The sequence below is a fragment of the Mastigoproctus giganteus genome, chromosome 7, assembly GCF_048544385.1.
Source record: "Mastigoproctus giganteus isolate SK-2022 chromosome 7, ASM4854438v1, whole genome shotgun sequence".
NCBI lineage: Eukaryota > Metazoa > Arthropoda > Arachnida > Uropygi > Thelyphonidae > Mastigoproctus > Mastigoproctus giganteus.
The window spans coordinates 232,816,021-232,834,563 of NC_143581.1; the positions used below are offsets into that span (position 1 = coordinate 232,816,021).

An 18,543-nucleotide genomic window follows, 5' to 3' on the forward strand; every position below is an offset into this window, starting at 1 on the left:
GTGCCTTTCTTATGTTTAACTTCAACAATTTCTCCTCCACTTTGCTCTCAGTTATTACAAAATCATTAAACACCCTGCTACAATTTGATAACCTGGCATTTTCAATCCTTAATAACTCCTCATGTATGAATGTAGATGCAAAATACTCATTCAGTTTGTTTGCTATCTGAGCAGGATCATCAACAGTCGAACCAGCAATATCAAGTGGACCAATCTGATTCAACCCTTTCCTTTTAGAGTTTATATAAGTAAAAAAAATCCTTGCTATTTTTCTCTTTGCCAAAGATTTCTCGTAATCTACCTTTGCTTGCCTAACCTCCTTTGTGACTTGATTACAGACTAGCTTATATCTGCTACAGGCTTCTGTGTCCCCTGATAATTTATATGCATTCCATGCATTTTTCTTCTCTGCCACGTCTCATTAGTTCATTTGAAACCATTTAGGCCTAAACATTGAACAATATTTATTAATAGGTATGAAACGTTTAGTATCTTCCACGATTAATTCCTTGAATGCTTCCCACTTAGAATTTGCTGTTGGTAACATCATCTGTTGGTTCCACAGTACAGAATTTAAAAACTGTCTGAGACCACTGTAGCCACCTTTACGGAAGCAAAAACCCTTTCGTTTACCCCTGATGGTAATTATATCTTTAACTAAATCCCATATCAGTACACTGTGATCAATGCCACCTAGTGGTTTCTTTATCTGCAAATTCTTAATACACGAATGATCACTGCTGATAACCAGATCAAGAGTATTACCCTCTCTGGTTGCCCTCTCAAACATGCTGCTGCAGAAAACAGTCATCCAATAAATCCATAAAAGTCTTACTAGTGTGCGAGTGACCAATCCACAAGTTCCAGTCAATATCTGGGAAGTTAAAATCTCCCATTATAAGACATTCTGATTTACTAGCCCACTCTATTTGTCTGTACAATCGTTCATTGTACTCATTTGAATCATTAAGCCTATAATACACTCCTACTCTTATTTTTGCTTTCACAGTGCTTAGGTCAAACCAAACTGTCTCAACAGTGCACTGTTCATCTATATCAACTGGATGCACTTCTTTTAATTATATTTGGTAGAACTGAGAATTTGAAGCTACATGTACTGCATGGAGTTCCGATTGTTTTTCCCAAATGCTGAAAGGAGTTATCACAGATTGGTATATATTCAGAGTATCATATTTTGTTTCCTAAAAAATATTATCCATATGTAAATTCCAGCACTATATTATATGCTGCACAATCTTTCAGCCTGATAGATATGTTTGGGCAGGAAGGACACCTGAAGAATGCTTACTACCTAAGTTGTTCCAAGCATGAAGTTAGGAGGAAGTATCATAGTCTGGTAGTTTCTAGTGGTATTAGCTTTAGCAGTGAAAAATGATGCAAGGAAGAAAGTTAATAGAGCACAAAAAAAAAAAAACTTCATTTGCGCATCTCCTGTAACCATTAGTCTGATATTTTGTTAAATGTTTGCATATCAGTCTATTCAGCAACCATCCTTTTTCAATTTAAATGTATGTTCCCTTACTGAGTATTGTCCAAGAAAGAGAGTAAAGATATCAGCACTTAGTTTACCCAATTCATATAAAGCCTTAAACACTTCCGTCAGGCCTCCTCATAGGTTTCCAGATGTTACAATTTGAAGAACTGAAGGCTTTCTTGGGAAGAAAATCCTTTTGTGTTCATGATTAATCTTGTTGCTCTTCTTTACATCCTTTCTAACAGATCCACATCCTTCCTAAAATGAGACTTTGAGACCTGTATGCAGTAAACCTATGGTAAAGTTAAATATGGATAAGAATACAATTTCATTGCGATAGGTTTGGTATATTCACCTGGCCACTAGGATCGGATGCCAAATTTCCTACAAGACATACAGCATTGGTCAGAACCTTCATCTGCTGAGGCAGAACATCTGGATTTGAAACAGTTAATAATGACAAGATAGGATTACCCGCAGCCCTATCCTCCTACAAAATGGAAAATAATTAAAATTATTTCAGTTCCAATGTGCCATTTGTAATCAATATAATTAAAATGAAATTTGTAATTAATAATAACTTTTCCTTGCTTTATTTCAAAATAATCTGTGGCTAAAATATTGAAAAGGAATATTAAATACTTTAATAATTTATCAAGTATTATTAAATATTTTATTATTCAGTGGTGAACACCTTGAAAGTACAGTTCAACTATATTTTCAAGGTATTCAATATCAAAATCACAAATACATTCAATCCAGGAGGATTCCAAGATGGATAAATGATTTAGTGAGCATAATAGAACAGAAAAAGACAGAATGGGATAATTTTAGAGTATTAAGCATGATTAGCTGATTTGATATGGGAGCAATAGGAAAGCAGAGTCTGAATAAAGAAAAATTAATTACCTCAAGTACAGGGACATGGTATGGTTTAGTTTTGTTTGGAATTTTCTGGCACATCAGCAATGAAGGCTGTATTGCACCAAAGACAGATCATAAAAAAGTAAAATATGAAGATTTTAGCAACCTATAAGAAAGGTTACCTTGTCAAAACAGAAAATTATACAAGTATAAGATGGAGTAAAAAGGTGGTATGCGGACTAATAAAATGTCTATTTTATATATAATTGTATTAGTGTAGGTATTAGTATTAGCCATATAGCACAAGGAAGTCAATGGCTTTTGCTGGACTAGCCAAAAAAAATAAAGTATTAATAATAAAATAAAATAACTAAACAAAAATTAAAATATATAAAAATTAATAAAAAAAAAATATATAAAATACTGAAAAAAAAAAAACCTGTTTTCCCTCTTCATTTCTTTTCAGAGCCTTAAACACACCTCAGTCAAGTCTCCTCTAAGGTGTCTAGTTTCCAAGCTCTGTAGCCTACATATTATTTGAAGTCTTTCCTCATATGAATGTCTATTTGCTGATCTCAAAGGCTCGCTGCCCTTCTATGAATCTTTTCAAAAAGTTCAATATCCTTTTCTTTTTGTGGGTGTGGCCTCCATACTCGAACAGTGTATTCCAAGTTTGCTCTTCCAATTTCCTTTTACAGTGGGATCAAGACCTCCCTATTGCTACAAACAAATGTATAAAAAATAACCAACAGCACACCATGGGCCGTTTTTTTTTTTTTTTGCCAACTGTCTACACTGCTCAGAGAACTTCATTTCCAACCATATTGTAACTCCCAAATTGCTTTCTTCCTCTACTGTTTTTAGTTCAATCCCATCAATAAGTTATTTTGGGGTTACTATTCTCAAGTGCATGACCTTACATTTTACTGCATTAAATGCATGGCTGCTACTTTTCTGACCAACCCTGAAGTCTAAGCCATCCCAAAGAAGCCGCACTTGCTAGTGAAGATTAACAACTCTACCAATCTTGACATTATCTGCAAATTACGATATCATGCTCTGTATCCTTTCATTGATGTCACTTAGCAAAAATCAAAAACAGCAGTGGTCCAAGTACCAATCCTTGGGTAACCTTACTTCTTATGTGAGCACAACCTGAAGAACAACTATTAATCACAACCCTCTGCCCCTGCAGCCATGCTTCAATCTGGTTATGCTGTACCAGCCATGCTTCATGGCTGGTAAAGCATAACCAGACTGAAGCATGCTTCCTTGCACCATGTGACCATTACTAATACTACTACTAATCCATCTATGGATCCATCAATCCAACTTGTACAGTAACCCTCTCTTGCAGGACTGAGTCAAATGTTTTGCTGAAATCCAAATAATGTTAAAATTATATCTTGCATCCAGCTCATGAATGCTCATGAAACTGTCAAAATAGCTAATCAGGTTATATGAACATGATTTTCCATTTGAAAAACTATGCTGCATTTCACTCAGAATTCCATGTCTACTTAAATGATTCTGTATAGCACTTTTGACTTGTTCTTTTAGAAGCCACACTGCATTAGAGCAGGTTATGTGTTTTGAGTACCCTAAAAGATGAGAATTACCTATTCTCATCTTGTATGAGTACCATACAAGATGAGAATTTTGCACTGACAGCGAATGAGAACTACAGGATGATAGATGGAACTTGAGTTTTATTTATTTTTGTTTAGAGAAGGCAAGGATGATATTGCCTTGTGATAGAAGTCTGGAAGCTGCTATTCATTAAAAAATCTGTTATACAGAAAGATCAGATGACATACTGATTTTGATGAAAGGCATTTACTAATGGCTAACATTATGGTTGAGCCTTGGTAAGAGTGAAAGCTGCTTTCAACTGTTGTATGGTAAATGTCCTGTTTTTCATTTTCTGTTTCAGGGGCAAGAACTCTGGGTGTAAGATGATGCACAGATGTTAGAAACTTTATCCCCAAAAGCACTGGCTTGGCAATTGAATTTGCAATGGCACACCTATTATATTCCAGAATTAATGAAGAGTGTGATGCCTATTTCTCTTTATTTTTCTGAATTTTTTTTCAGAGACTACATTAGGGCTAGTGTACCTGTGTAACAGAAGATGTAAGAATCCAGAATTCCTTTTTGGCTCTGATATGAAATAATGTGCATAACTGCTTTGGCAGATGCATATTTAAATGTGAGGAAATTAGCCATGGTGGGATATCATTGGAGGGTCTGGCCCAAAATCCTGACGGCCAGAATCCCAACAGTATCTACTATATTTAGATACTGATTTGAATATAATTTTATATATATTTATTAGTTTTTTAGTAAGTAAAAATTTACCTTATTAGATTAATTTTGTAGAAAGAATATAAAAAATAAAAATTTTAATGAAAAAACACCTCTCTCAATTTGAGGAACATGTTTTCTGTTACAGAAACAAACAGTTTTAAAATATGATCAGCAATATATAAAATATATAATATATAAAATGCAATATATAAAATACATTAAAATAAAAATTACTTAATTTTACTTCATTATATTGCATTTAATTGGTAATTTTTCAAGTTGAATTTTGGTATTTGTAGAGCATTTGGGCAATAATTATAGGTACATCATTGAAATGCTAAAGATAAAAAATTTGAAATAAGAATACTTTCAGAATATTAAAATTTAGAGTAATGTACCTTTGGCAGTTGCATAACATTTATCATAAATTATCATTAGTACAACTAAAACTGTAATTATACAGGTTTGTTTGTTTGTTTGTTTGTTTATGGGCTTTACGGCACAAGGGCAGCAAGCCCATAATGCACCTAACTATGGTAATGTTAAATACACAGTTTATGTATATAAATGTTGAAGTTCACACTGCGTTGTACAGTTGTATCTGTTTAAGAAATGAAAAAATTTTGATCGCGTGTGGGGTATCTGCCAGGAGGTCAGCAATACTGAAAGAGGTGTTTGTCCTGGTAAAAGAGGTAAACATAGCTTGTCAGTCACTATTGGATTTTTTGGGCATCAATGAGTACACGTTGAATAATGAGCTGAGTTATCAATTTGTATACAGTGGTGGATCAGTACCTGCAAGAAGATAAAGATGTGTCTGGCCTATTCGTAGTTGGGCTAATATGACTTCTTAATGTCTGTAATTATATAGGTATTTGTTATTAGCTGTACTTTCATCAATTTCTTTGATAAGTAGGTGCCGGCAGGATACAATGAAAGGGGGTAACAGGAAAAAACATCCCATTTTCTTCTTATTATTATTATTGTAATAATAAGAAAATGGGGCAAAATAGGAAAATGGGATTTCTTGTTAAAGATTTTTCTGTGGGAGAGGAAAGAATTCTTCTATTTACAATAAAAGATTATTGTAAATAGAAGAATTCAGAAGAAAAAAATATTATAAATATTCAATGCCTATCATGTGCTCAATATTGGATTACGGGTGGTACATTTAAAACCATCCCCGCAATTTTTTTATCAATTATATATAATACATGCACCCATCAGTAATGAAAACTATCGAATTCTTCCCTTAGTTTATGTACTGATGTTGAATAAGAGTGAAGAACACTTATGGGGGCTTGGAGGGGAACAGACATTCTGTGTGCTATCAGACACTCAGTGTAAAACACTGATGGATCCAATATCTTTCTATCTCAGAAGATTTAGGAGAAGTCCGGTTGGCCTGCCTCCCTAAAATCCACTCATGCACACCTTCTTGATGGTAAGCCCTGTTACATCACTTAGGCAGCAACGAACGTGTAGAGTGGTTCTCTTCAAGACACGTGGTTAGCGTGAAGAGGAAACACCAAACCCTCCAGCACATGACAGCACAATGAAACAAATGGCCCTCAGTCCCAAGCCTTGGGGGACACCGGCATTAGTGGAGAAGTTAGAAGACAGAGAGCCATCTACCATCACCCTCAGTGAGCGATCAGAGTGAAAACTGGATAACCAATTACTAAAAACAGTTGGCAAACCATAAGATGGAAGCCTGTTTAGAAGACCTTTATGCCAAACACGATCGAAAGCCTTTGAGCTGTCAAGAGCAACTCCTTGTTTTTCACTGAACCTTTCCATTGAATTAGTCCATAAATGGGTAACATAAGCCAGAATATCACCAGTGGATCGACACTGACGGAATCCATACCGGCGATCGTTGATCAGACAGAAGGTTTCTAGGTAGTTTAAGAGTTGGCGGTTAATTGATTCCTCCATTACATTAGAAAGAGTAGAAGTAATTGCAATGGGACGATAATTGGATGGGAGGGATTTGTCACCCTTTTTAGGAACTGGCTGGATATGAGCAAATTTCCAAGCAGAAGGAAAAACACCTTTGGAATAATAAAGTGAAAAAAGGCGGCAAAGAACAGGATTAAGTTCAGGAGCACAGGTTTTGAGAACAAGTTGAGAAATACCATGGGGACCTGGAGCTTTCTTAGCATCAAGATTCATCAAAATCCTTCTGACATCCTTTTGATGGAAGACCACAGGAGACATTGAATGGAGCGTGTTGGGAATGGTGGCAGGTGTTTTACCAAGATCATTAATACATGAGTTGGAAGAAAAATGGGATACTAGCAGGTCAGCTTTATCTTTGGCTGAAGTGACAACAGAACCATCTGGTTTGGACAGAGGTGGGAGCAGAGATGGGCAAAAGTTGCGGCCAATAGCTTTGGCAAGAGACCAGAATGCTTGGCTACTATTAAGGCAAGAAGCAAGTTTTTTACTCTTAGCCTGTTCAAACTCTAGTTTGGACTGATTAATAACTGCTTTACAATTGTTGTGAGCTTTGGTGTAGGCAGAAAATGAAAGTGAAGAATTAGAAACAAGCCTATTACGATATGCAACATTCTTCTCTTGAACAGCCTTAGCACATTTATTGGAAAACCAAGGTTTAGATAAAGGACGAAATTTTAAAGTGGAGTTTGAGATAAAGGATTCCATTCCTGCAAGGATAATTTCACTGACACAATCTGAGCAAAGGTTGACATCAGAAGTTTTGAAACAGTAATCCAACCAAACAAAAGAAGAAAAGAAATCTCGCAGGTCATCCCGTTTTGCATTCCTGTAAGGCCAAACACTAGGTTGGGAACAGCCATGAGATAATGACTCATTGGAGAAGCGACAATCACCAAGTTGTGATCTGAAGTGCCTAAAGGACCTCTCACTTCGACTGTGTACTTAGAAGGGTTGTTTGTGAGAAAAAGATCCAGGTGTGTTGGCTGTATAATTAGGATTGTCTGGTATTCTTGTAGGTAAATGAACAATCTGTGCAAGGTCATTAGTAATTGCAAAAGTATCTTAACCAGCTGGGTCAGTGTGACTAGAAAACGGAACTACCTCAGTATCTTAACCAGCTGGGTCAGTGTGACTAGAAAACGGAACTACCTCAGTATCTTAACCAGCTGGGTCAGTGTGACTAGAAAACGGAAGCCAGCTGGAGTTGTGAACGTTAAAATCACCAAGGAAAATTACCTCACTGTTAGGAAAGTTGGACTGAAGAAAGTCAAGTTGCAAAGAGAGGAAGTCAAAGAGCTCCAAGTGATTAGTGGAGTTGGGAGAAAGGTAAAGACAACACATGAATTTGACATAATGAGGTAGAGAGATTTTAAGCCAGAGAAGATCAAAGAGAGGAGATTCCAAATTGCCAAGTCTCTGACAGGGAATATCAGAATGGACATATGCACAAGTACCACTTTTGAGGCGAAAGGAATCATACAGTGAATAATTTGGGCATCTTAGATGAGCAGTAGTTGAATCAACCGATAACTGAGATTCTGTCAGAAAAAGTACATGGGGTTTGGCAGACTGCAAGTGGAAATGGACATCGTTGAGATTAGAATTGAGACCACGTATATTTGTGAAATGAATTAGGAAATACTTGGGAGGTTTGATCTTTTCGCAGATTAGCTTGCTCTATTAGTTTGACAATTCATGGTGTATTCAATAGTAAGAAAAAGTGAGTGGGACATGCTGTATGAAGTAATGAAATTTTTCAATATGGCATACAGATGGTAAGAATATACCTAGATCCTTGACATAACGTGGCCTCGGCAATGCTCTCCGCATAGACACTAATCGCACTCCCTCCAGTCACTATCTGGCAGAGTAGAGGTAGCAAGATTATACACTAGCTGATCCGGAAGCCTCCTAGAGACTTACCAATAGGTTCAGTCCGGTGTACTAACTAGCGGCTGGCCTGTGAACACCGTTTTAGAGCTGTGCCCTCGAAATGTAAGGAATATTGGATCTCGCCATGATATTCATCATAACCTCAAAAGTCATCAATCATACTGCATGATGGAAGAGATAGGGAAGGGTTGACCAGAATTTAGCTATGGAGACTAAACATGGGTTCCACCACTTCAAGCCTCCAATAAGCAAAGTGGTGGTATTGCACCGGCTGATTAGAGTCATCTACCATCTACTACTGCCAGGTAACATAGAGGGGCGGCATTCCTCTATGTGGTGTGTGCCACACCTTGACCCCTGCTTACTTTGGTTCACACCTGGGTGATCACCCACCATGTACTTGTGCATGGAGGTTATACCCAGGATTACTACAGTCTCCTCATCATGAAGGTGCAAGCAGAGGATTTGGCTGTCACAGACCATCCGGACTTCGCCGAAATTGGGTCCACTTGATTTGAATGTCACCCGAATATCAGTTCCTTCAGCGTTTTACACTCCCAGGTAGCAAGTACAGCGTGTCTGGCATATCTGAGTGAATGTCTGTGACAACCTCAAGGACCAAACAACAGTTTGTTTCTACAACAGACGAGATATCAGAAATTCTGGCTGAATCTTTTGCTTCTACATCAGCAGTTACCAGCTACAGCACTGCCTTTCAAAAATATAAAGAGCAAGCTGAACAGAGTAAGTTGAATTTCTCTACCAAGACATCTCATTCCTATAATTTACCATTCTTAAAAGAGGAATTACTTAAATCCATTACAAAACTGCCTAATAGCACAACAGGTCCTGATGGCATTTATTATACTATGATACAACACCTAAACTGATTGTCTGGCTATCCTACTAGCTCTATATAATAGAAATTTTCCTGAACAACCTGTATCCATCCATATGGCGACATGCAATTGTCCTTGCATTTCCCAAACCCAGAAAAGATCCTTCCAATACATATAATTATCGCCCTATTCCACTGATCAGCTGCTTAGGAAAAATCCGTGAATGAATGGTGCACAATAGACTTACATGGTTACTGGAAAAAGAGAATGTTTTATTACCCCACCAATTTGGATTTAGGAAAAATAGATTAACACTTGATCTACATGTCAAAGTTGAAACAAATATCAGAAACTCATTTATAAGAAAGCAGCATATGGTGATGGTAAATCTAGATCTTGAAAAAGCTTTTGACACAACATGGAGATTCGGAATCCTACGAGATATATTTCAGTTAGAACACAGAGGCCATCTTCTACAATTTATAGAAAAATTCCTTACTGACAGAACATTTCAGGTACGATATAAAGGCTGTTTATTTACAATATATATATATATACAACAGGAAGGGGACCCCCAGGGCTCAGTATTAAGTGCAACCCTGTTTGCGCTGCAGGTGAACAATATCACAAAGGTTATACCACCTTCACTGGAAATATATATGTACGCAGATGATCTTTCCATTTCATTTCAATCACAAAGTATGAACATGATTGAATGACAGCTAAAATTATCCATAAACAAAATAGAAGTATGGACTAAAAATAATGGATATAGAATATTTGAGAAAAAAATCATCTGTTATACACTTCTCTAAAATGCGTGGTCTTCATCCTGAATAGGTCTTATACTTAAATAAAATTGCTCTACCTATTGTTCAAAATTTTTCCTTCTTAGGCTTAACATTAGATAGAAAACTAAACTTTTATGAACATATACTAAGACTTCGAACTAGTTGCCTCTCAAAACTTAACATCTTGCGCACGGTATCTTCAATGGCCTGAGGAGCCGACAGGTACACATTACTACAATTATATAAAACTTTGATTAGATCTCGTTTGGATTATGGATCTCCTGTATATGCTTCAGCAAGAAGGAGCATATTACATCGCCTAGATACCATTCATCATAATGCTCTCCATATAGCTCTAGGAGCATTTAGAACTTCACCAATTTACAGCCTGTATGCAGATGCAACGGAACCCCCACTGCATCTTCGACAAGATTATTTACTGTGCATGTATGTGGCAAAAATATACAGTCAGTCATCATATCCAAATTGTCCATTATTCACAATCCACTATGGATGACTAACTATGATTGCAAGCCAAATGAAAATAAACCAGTAGGACTGTGTCTCAGACACTTAGCTTGAGTTTGGGAATACATTTCCAGTACATTTTTGCAGTAGATATAAACTCAGAACCTCCTTGGATGCCGAATGTGCCTTTGTCCATATCACATCTTACAAACAGCAATAAAAAAGAGATCTCTCCTGTTATACAGAAGCTCCATGCACTGCACAGTTTTGAAAATAGAAACAGTCATCAGATTTACATGGATGGATCAAAATCGAACAACTCAGTAGGTGCCACAGTAGTTTTACCAGAATATACTATATCTGTTTCCTTGCCTATGTTTGCAGTATTTTCACAGAAGAATTATATGCTATTAAACTAGCACTGGATGATATTACCGAGCACCAACTTCTACCTGCTCTAATCTATACTAACTCCCTTAGTGCAGTAGCAGCTCTACAAAATAGCAAATATTCCTCAAATTCCTTGACTCAGTATCTTAAAAAAACAACTTAGAGTTTTGCATAAAGAAAGAAAACAAGTGTCTATCTGTTGGATTCCCAGCCATGTTGAAATCCCAGGAAATAATCATGCAGAACAAGGCACAAAAAATCTGGATCTTAATATACAAGATAACTTTCAGTTTGCATCATTTACAGATTATAGGGATGTATTTCATATCAAATATACTTCCATTTGGAAACAACAATCTACTACCCCCTGGCTAAAGGCAAACTTCCACAAATCTATTCTGCAACTGTCTTTCCTCAATTTGAATCTATGCTCCCTCAGGTTCTTAGTCTGAGCAAGCAGAAGTATCCTGTCAGCATTGAGCCTGCTCAAACCATTCAAGGCCTTATACACCTCAATCAGATAACCTCACAGGTGCCTAGTCTCCAGATGCCGTAACTTGCAGAACTTAAGCCTTTCTTCTTAAGCATACTCCTTTGTTCCTCTCACCAATCTTGTTGACCTTCTCTGTACTTGTTCTAGCAACTCTACATCCTTCCTAAAATGAGGCCTGCAGACCTGTACACAATACTCAAGGTGTGGCCTGACCATTGCCTTATACGAAGGGATAATCACCTTGTCTCTGCTAGCAAAATTCCTATATAACATTGACAAAACTCCATGACCTGCTCTGGCAGCCCATCTGCACTGCTCAGAGAACTTCATATCCGACTGCACAATTACCCCCAGGTCTTTTTCATTCTCCACCTCCCTGAGTGTGCATATTATAGCCTTAGTTGCTAATGCATCAATAAAATCCAAACCAAATCCAAATTCCCTGAGTGTAGTACCACACAGTTGGTACATAAATGTATCATATATTGCATATCATATGTAACATATATTGCTTGATGTTTGCAGAGCAATCGGGTACGGGACATGATACTGCCAAGGGGGATGTCTTTGTGTGTGCGCGATGCAAGGAGTGTATCGATATCAGGCAACAACTCGGCGTTCTTATGGGCCTATATGAGAGCTTGAAGGACAGGGTGGATGCCCTCGAAGAAACTAAATTGAGGGGCCCATCAAGCTCTCAGCTGCCCACATCAACGCCAGAGCTTGCACTTGGGCATCGCGTGACACAGAGACAACCCCCAAGGCAGAATGCGCTGGTCCCGAAGGAACTAGTCGTTGTTGGTGACTCTATTGTCAGGGAAACGGGGAACATGCTTTGTAAAAAAGATAGGTGGAACAGGACCAGGGTATGTCTGCCAGGGGCAAAGGTTGATGACGTTGTAGAGCGAATATCATCTTTTAAGGGCACAAAAGGTGATATAGTTGTACACGTTGGCACTAATAATATTAAGAGTAGGAGACCGGCAGAATTACTTAACAAGTACAGGTCACTGTTGAACAAAAGCCGAGAATTAGGGTTGAATTTGAAAGTGTCTGCAATTCTGCCCAGACACGATAGGAAGGAGTATATGATGAGAGCCTTGTCGATCAATTCGGCCCTGGAAAGATTGTGCAAGGCTCAAGGGGTAGAATTTTTTTCAGCCTGGACTGTACTTGTTAACAGGAGAGATTGCTTCTACAGGGATGGGATACACTTAAATAGAAAGGGTGCAAGAATATTTGCTGATGCTATCGAGGCAGTGTTAGGTGGGTCGGAAAACTGCTAGCTTGGGGGGAGACAAAGACCAATAGATTGACAGTAGCCACTGGCAGAGGTGAAAGAGATTCTTGCACTGCTTCTATTAGAATGAGCAGAAGCCTGAAAAACAAGATGCATGGTATTTCAGAGACTGCTGGGAGCCATTGCAGCACAAGTAAACACATGGGTTGTGTTAGGGTAGCTAAGAATAGAAACAGGTGCAGGTATACTTGCGTGTACACCAATGCTAGGAGTTTAGTAAATAAATTTGATGAATTTGAGGTATTGCTCAAAACATCGAAGGCAGATATTGTTGGGATATCAGAGACGTGGTGTCACACAGATATAAGGGATGCGGAACTGCAACTTGGGGAGTACAACGTCTACAGAAAGGATAGACAGGATAGGAAGCGGGGAGGTGTTATGCTATTAGTTAAGAAACACATAAAAACCAAGGAAGTGAAGCCAGTCGACATCGCTGGACAGTGCAGTGTGGAGTCAGTTTGGTGTGACATAAACATTGGGAGATCAAAATTGAGAGTAGGAGTGTGCTATAGGCCTAATGACTCTAATGAGTATAATAAGGAACTGTACAGGGAAATAGAGTGGGCCAGTAAATCAGAGTGTCTTATAATGGGAGATTTTAATTTCCCAGATATTGACTGGATTTTAGGGGCTGGTTACTCACAAACTAGCAGGGCTTTTGTGGATTTATTGGATGATTGTTTTCTACATCAGCATGTTCGGGAGGCAACTAGAGGGAGTAATACTCTTGATTTGATTATCAGCAGTGATTCTTCATGCATTAAGAATCTGCAGATAAATGAACCACTAGGTGGCAGCGATCACAGTGTGCTGAAGTGGGATTTACTCAAAGAGGTAACTACCATTAGGGGTAAAGGGAAGGGTTATTGCTTCCGTAAAGGCGACTACGATGGACTGAGACAGTATTTAAATTCTATACAGTGGGACCAACTGATGATGTTACCAACTGCAAATTCAAAATGGGAAGCATTCAAAGAACTTATCTTGGAAGCTACTAGGCTTTACATACCAACTAAGAAATATTGTTCAAGGTTTAGGCCAAAATGGATGTCAGATGAACTAATGAGGCATATGGCAGAGAAGAAAAATGCATGGGATACATACAAATTAACACATGACACAGAAGCCTATGATAGATACAAGTTGATGTGCAACCAAGTTACAAAGGAGGTTAGGCAGGCGAAGGCAGATTACGAGAAATCCTTGGCAAGGGATTCGAAGAAAAACAGCAAAGAGTTCTTTATTTATGTAAACTCTAGAAGGAAGGGGATGAATCAGATTGGTCCACTTGATATCAATGGGTCAACTGTTGATGATCCTGCTCAGGTAGCTAACAAACTAAATGAATATTTTGCATCGACATTCACACATGAGGAGTTATTCAGCGAGGGGAATTCCAGAGGTGTATTCAACTCTAGCAGTAAGCTACAGAATCTTGAAATAACTGGGAGTAAAGTGGAGGAGAAACTGTTGAAGATAAACACAAGAAAGGCACCTGGGGTGGATGGGATCTATCCAGTTATATTAAAGGAGGCAGCAAAGGAAGTAAGCAAACCCTTAGCCATAATTATGAGAGCTTCCTTGGACTCAGGGGAGGTACCCATAGACTGGAAATGTGCAAATGTGACCCCAATTCACAAAGGAGGATCAAAGGCTGACACAAGTAATTATAGACCTGTGAGCTTAACTTCTGTTCCAGGAAAATTAATGGAGGCACTGGTTAAAGAAGCACTGCAGGATCATTTAGACAAGACTTCAGTTATAGCTCAGACACAGCATGGTTTTGTTAAGGGGAAGTCTTGCCTGACCAACTTGATTGGATACTATGATGCAGTCACAAAAGAACTGGATGCAGGGAATAACTTTGATATTATATACTTGGATCTTGGAAAGGCTTTTGATACTGTTGCACATGGAAGACTGCTACAAAAATTGGAGCAGTGGAGGCAAATTGCTGCTATGGATAAAGGGGTGGTTGAGGGGGAGAAGACAGAGAGTGGTAATCAATGGACACTGCTCATCGTGGACTGATGTTATTAGTGGAGTCCCTCGGGGCTCAGTGTTGGGTCCATTATTGTTTTCTGTATTTATAAATGATATTGATGATGGTATATCGGGCTTAATGTCCAAGTTTGCAGACGATACAAAGGTTGGCAGAGTTGTCAAGGACACTACTGACACTATGCTGCTGCAACAGGATCTGGAAAGGTTGAGCAGATGGGCTGAGAGGTGGCAAATGAAGTTTAACATTGACAAATGTAAAGTACTACACATGGGAAACAGCAACCCCAGAGCAACGTATCAACTCTGTGGTACAACACTGACAGTGGTAGAGAATGAAAGGGACTTGGGGGTGGTTGTGCAGGCAGATATGAAGTTCTCTGAGCAGTGCAGACGGGCTGCAAGAGTAGCTCATGGAGTATTGTCAATGATATACAGGAATTTTTCCAGCAGGGATAAGGAGGTGATTATTCCATTGTATAAGGCGATGGTCAGGCCACACCTAGAGTACTGTATACAGGTCTGGAGGCCTCATTTCAAGAAGGATGTAGAGCTGCTGGAATGAGTACAGAGAAGGGTAACAAGATTAGTGAATGGAACAAAGGGGTGCTCTTACGAAGAAAGGCTTAAGTTTTGCAGATTACAGTGTCTGGAGACTAGGCACCAGCGAGGTAATCTGATAGAGGTGTATAAAGCCTTGAATGGTTTAAGCATGCTCAATGCTGATGGGATTCTTCCTCTAGCTCAGAAAAATCACCTGAGAGGGCATAAATTCAAATTGAGGAAAGACAGATGTAGGATAGACGTGCGGAAATTTGCCTTTAGCCAGCGGGTGGTTGGTTGGTGGAACAGACTTCCATCCCTTGTGGTGGAGGTTGATAGCCTAAATAAGTTTAAGGCTCAGCTGGACAGGTATTTTGAACGAACAGAGGGGTGAAGTGGAAGTGGTTTTTTTTTTTTTTTTTTTTTTGGCTGATGCTGCATAAGCTTGCTTTCTTGCATCAAATGCCTCTACTAATACTAATACTAACTCTGGAGGCATTTGAAAAAGAATGTAGAACTGCTGGAATAGGTAATCAGAAGGGCAATAAGACTGGTGAGGGAAAACAAAGGGGTGTTCATAGAAAGAAAGGCTTCAGTTGTGCAAATTGCAGCATCTGGAGACTAGGCACTTGTAACGTATTCTTATTGGGGCATTTAAGGCTCTGAATGGCTTGAGAAAATGAAATGAAAACGAGATAGGATTTTTCCTTTTGCTTAGACTATGCACATAAAGGGGCATAAATTCAAACTGAGGAAGGATCATTGCAGAACAGATGAGTGGAAGTTTGCCTTCAGCCAACATCTGGTTTTTTTTTTTTTTTTTTTTTTATGAGAACCCCAAACACGAGAGGTATTATAACCTATAGTACTTAGTACCGTGCTTGGGTTGGAGGTTGAGAAGACGAAAGAAGATATTTGTTGATATTGGACTTGAACTTCTGTAGATTGTAATTTTCAGGAAATACGTATGAAGGAAGGTTGTTCCAGAAAACGGCAGTTGAATGAATAAATGAGGAAGATGAAAAGTTGGTTCTGTGGGTTTGAAGTTGGACAGTAAATGGATGTTGGCTGGTGGCGGCACGTGTTCGGACTGTTTTGAAAGAGAGAGCGGGAATTATAGAAGCCAATTCAGAAGAACAGTGCCCGTGGAAGTATCTGTAGAAGAGGCATGCAGCAGAAACAGTGCGTCTATGAGAAAGCGAGTGGAGAGACTCTGTTAGAGATGAATCATTAATTAACCTAACTGCCCTCTTCTGAATGGAATCAGGAAGCCTGAGAGAGGTTTTGGGGGCACCACCCCAGATGTGGGAACAATATTCCATGGCAGGGCGGATTTGCGATTTATACAGAGTGAGCAGCTGTTTGGGAGAAAAGTAACGCCGAGAGCGAAAGAGAAAACCAAGTTTTTTAGATGCAGAGGAAGCAATATTTGTAATGTGCTTGTGCCAAGAGAGAGAGATTAGAAGTCAGGGTAATCCCCAAAAGAGATATATCATTTTGCCTAGAAATCGGAGTGTCACTAAAGATAAGCATAGGAGCAGAAGAATCCTTTTTGCGCGAGATATAAGACAAGATTGAGTTTTAGAAGGGTTGAAATCAACTAAGTTGTCTTTGCTCCACTGGAGAATTACCTGAAGATCGGCATTTAAGGAATTGGCAGCAGATTTTCGAGAACTTGAAGCTGATTGAGCTGGACAAGGTTTCTCAAAATGGAAAGTTGAATGCAATGTGCTATCATCGGCAAAACTATGGATAGGATTTCCAGTCAATGGAAGAAGGTCATTGATATACAAGAGGAAAAGAGTGGGGGAAAGAACTGAACCTTGGGAGACACCAGCATTAGTGGAGAAGTTAGAAGACAGAGAGCCATCTACCATCACCCTCAGTGAGCGATCAGAGAGAAAACTGGATAACCAATTACTAAAAACAGTTGGCAAACCATAAGATGGAAGCTTGTTTAGAAGATCTTTATGCCAAACACGATCAAAAGCCTTTGAGATGTCAAGAGCAACTACTTGTGTTTCACCGAACCTTTCCATTGAATTAGTCCATAAATGGGTAACATAAGCCAGAATATCACCAGTGGATCGACACTGACGGAATCCATACTGGCGATCGTTGATCAGACGGAAGGTTTCTAGGTAGTTTAAGAGTTGGCGGTTAATTGATTTCTCCATTACTTTAGAAAGAGTAGAAGTAATTGCAATGGGACGATAACTGGATGGGAGGGATTTGTCACCCTTTTTAGGAACTGGCTGGAAATGAGCAAATTTCCAAGCAGAAGGAAAAACACCTTTGGAATAAGAAAGTGAAAAAAGGCGGCAAAGAATAGGAGTAAGTTCAGGAGCACAGGTTTTGAGAACAAGTGGAGAAATACCATCAGGACCTGGAGCTTTTTTAGCATCAAGATTCATCAAAATCCTTCTGATATCCTTTTGACGGAAGACCACAGGAGGCATTGAATGGAGCGTGTTAGGAAAGGTGGGAGGTGTTTTACCAAGATCATTAATACATGAGCTCGAAGAAAAATGGGATGCTAGCAGGTCAGCTTTATCCTTGGCTGAAGTGACAACAGAACCATCTGGTTTGGACAGAGGTGGGAGCAGAGATGGGCAAAAGTTGCGGCCAATAGCTTTGGCAAGAGACCAGAATGCTCGGCTACCATTAGGGCAAGAAGCAAGTTTTCTACTCTTAGCCTGTTCAAACTCTAGTTTGGACTGATTAATAACTGCTTTACAATTGTTGCGAGCTTTGGTGTAGGCAGAAAATGAAACAAGAATTAGAAACAAGCCAATTACGATATGCAACGTTCTTCTCTTGGACAGCCTTAGCACATTTATTGGAAAACCAAGGTTTAGATAAAGGACGAGATTTCAAAGTGGAGTGTGGGATAAAGGATTCCATTCCTGCAAGAATAATTTCACTGACACGATCTGAGCAAACGTTGACATCAGAAGTTTTGAAACAGTAATCAGACCAAGGAAAAGAAGAAAAGAAGTCTCGCAGGTCATCCCATTTTGCATTCTTGTAATGCCAAACAATACGAGGTTGGGAATAGCCATGAGATAAAGGTTCCATTGGAGAAGAGACAATCACCAAGTTGTGATGAAGTGCCTAAAGGACCTCTCACTTCAACGTTGTACTTAGAAGGGTTGTTTGTGAGTAAAAGATCAAGCGTATTGGCTGTATGATTA

The 18,543-nt window shown here is 38.8% G+C and overlaps 1 protein-coding gene across 3 annotated transcripts in view; it reads right to left on the reverse strand.

Annotated features, from left to right (window-relative positions):
* LOC150083773 (uncharacterized) overlaps positions 1 to 18,543 on the reverse strand; it is a 158,132-nt gene that overhangs the window by 41,881 nt on the left and 97,708 nt on the right. For all 3 annotated transcript variants that reach the window (XM_090377479.1, XM_090377481.1, XM_090377480.1), the window contains one exon: positions 1,851 to 1,985. In XM_090377479.1, the coding sequence (XP_090233605.1) occupies positions 1,851 to 1,985 (135 nt within the window). The remainder of the gene's footprint in view (positions 1 to 1,850; positions 1,986 to 18,543) is intronic.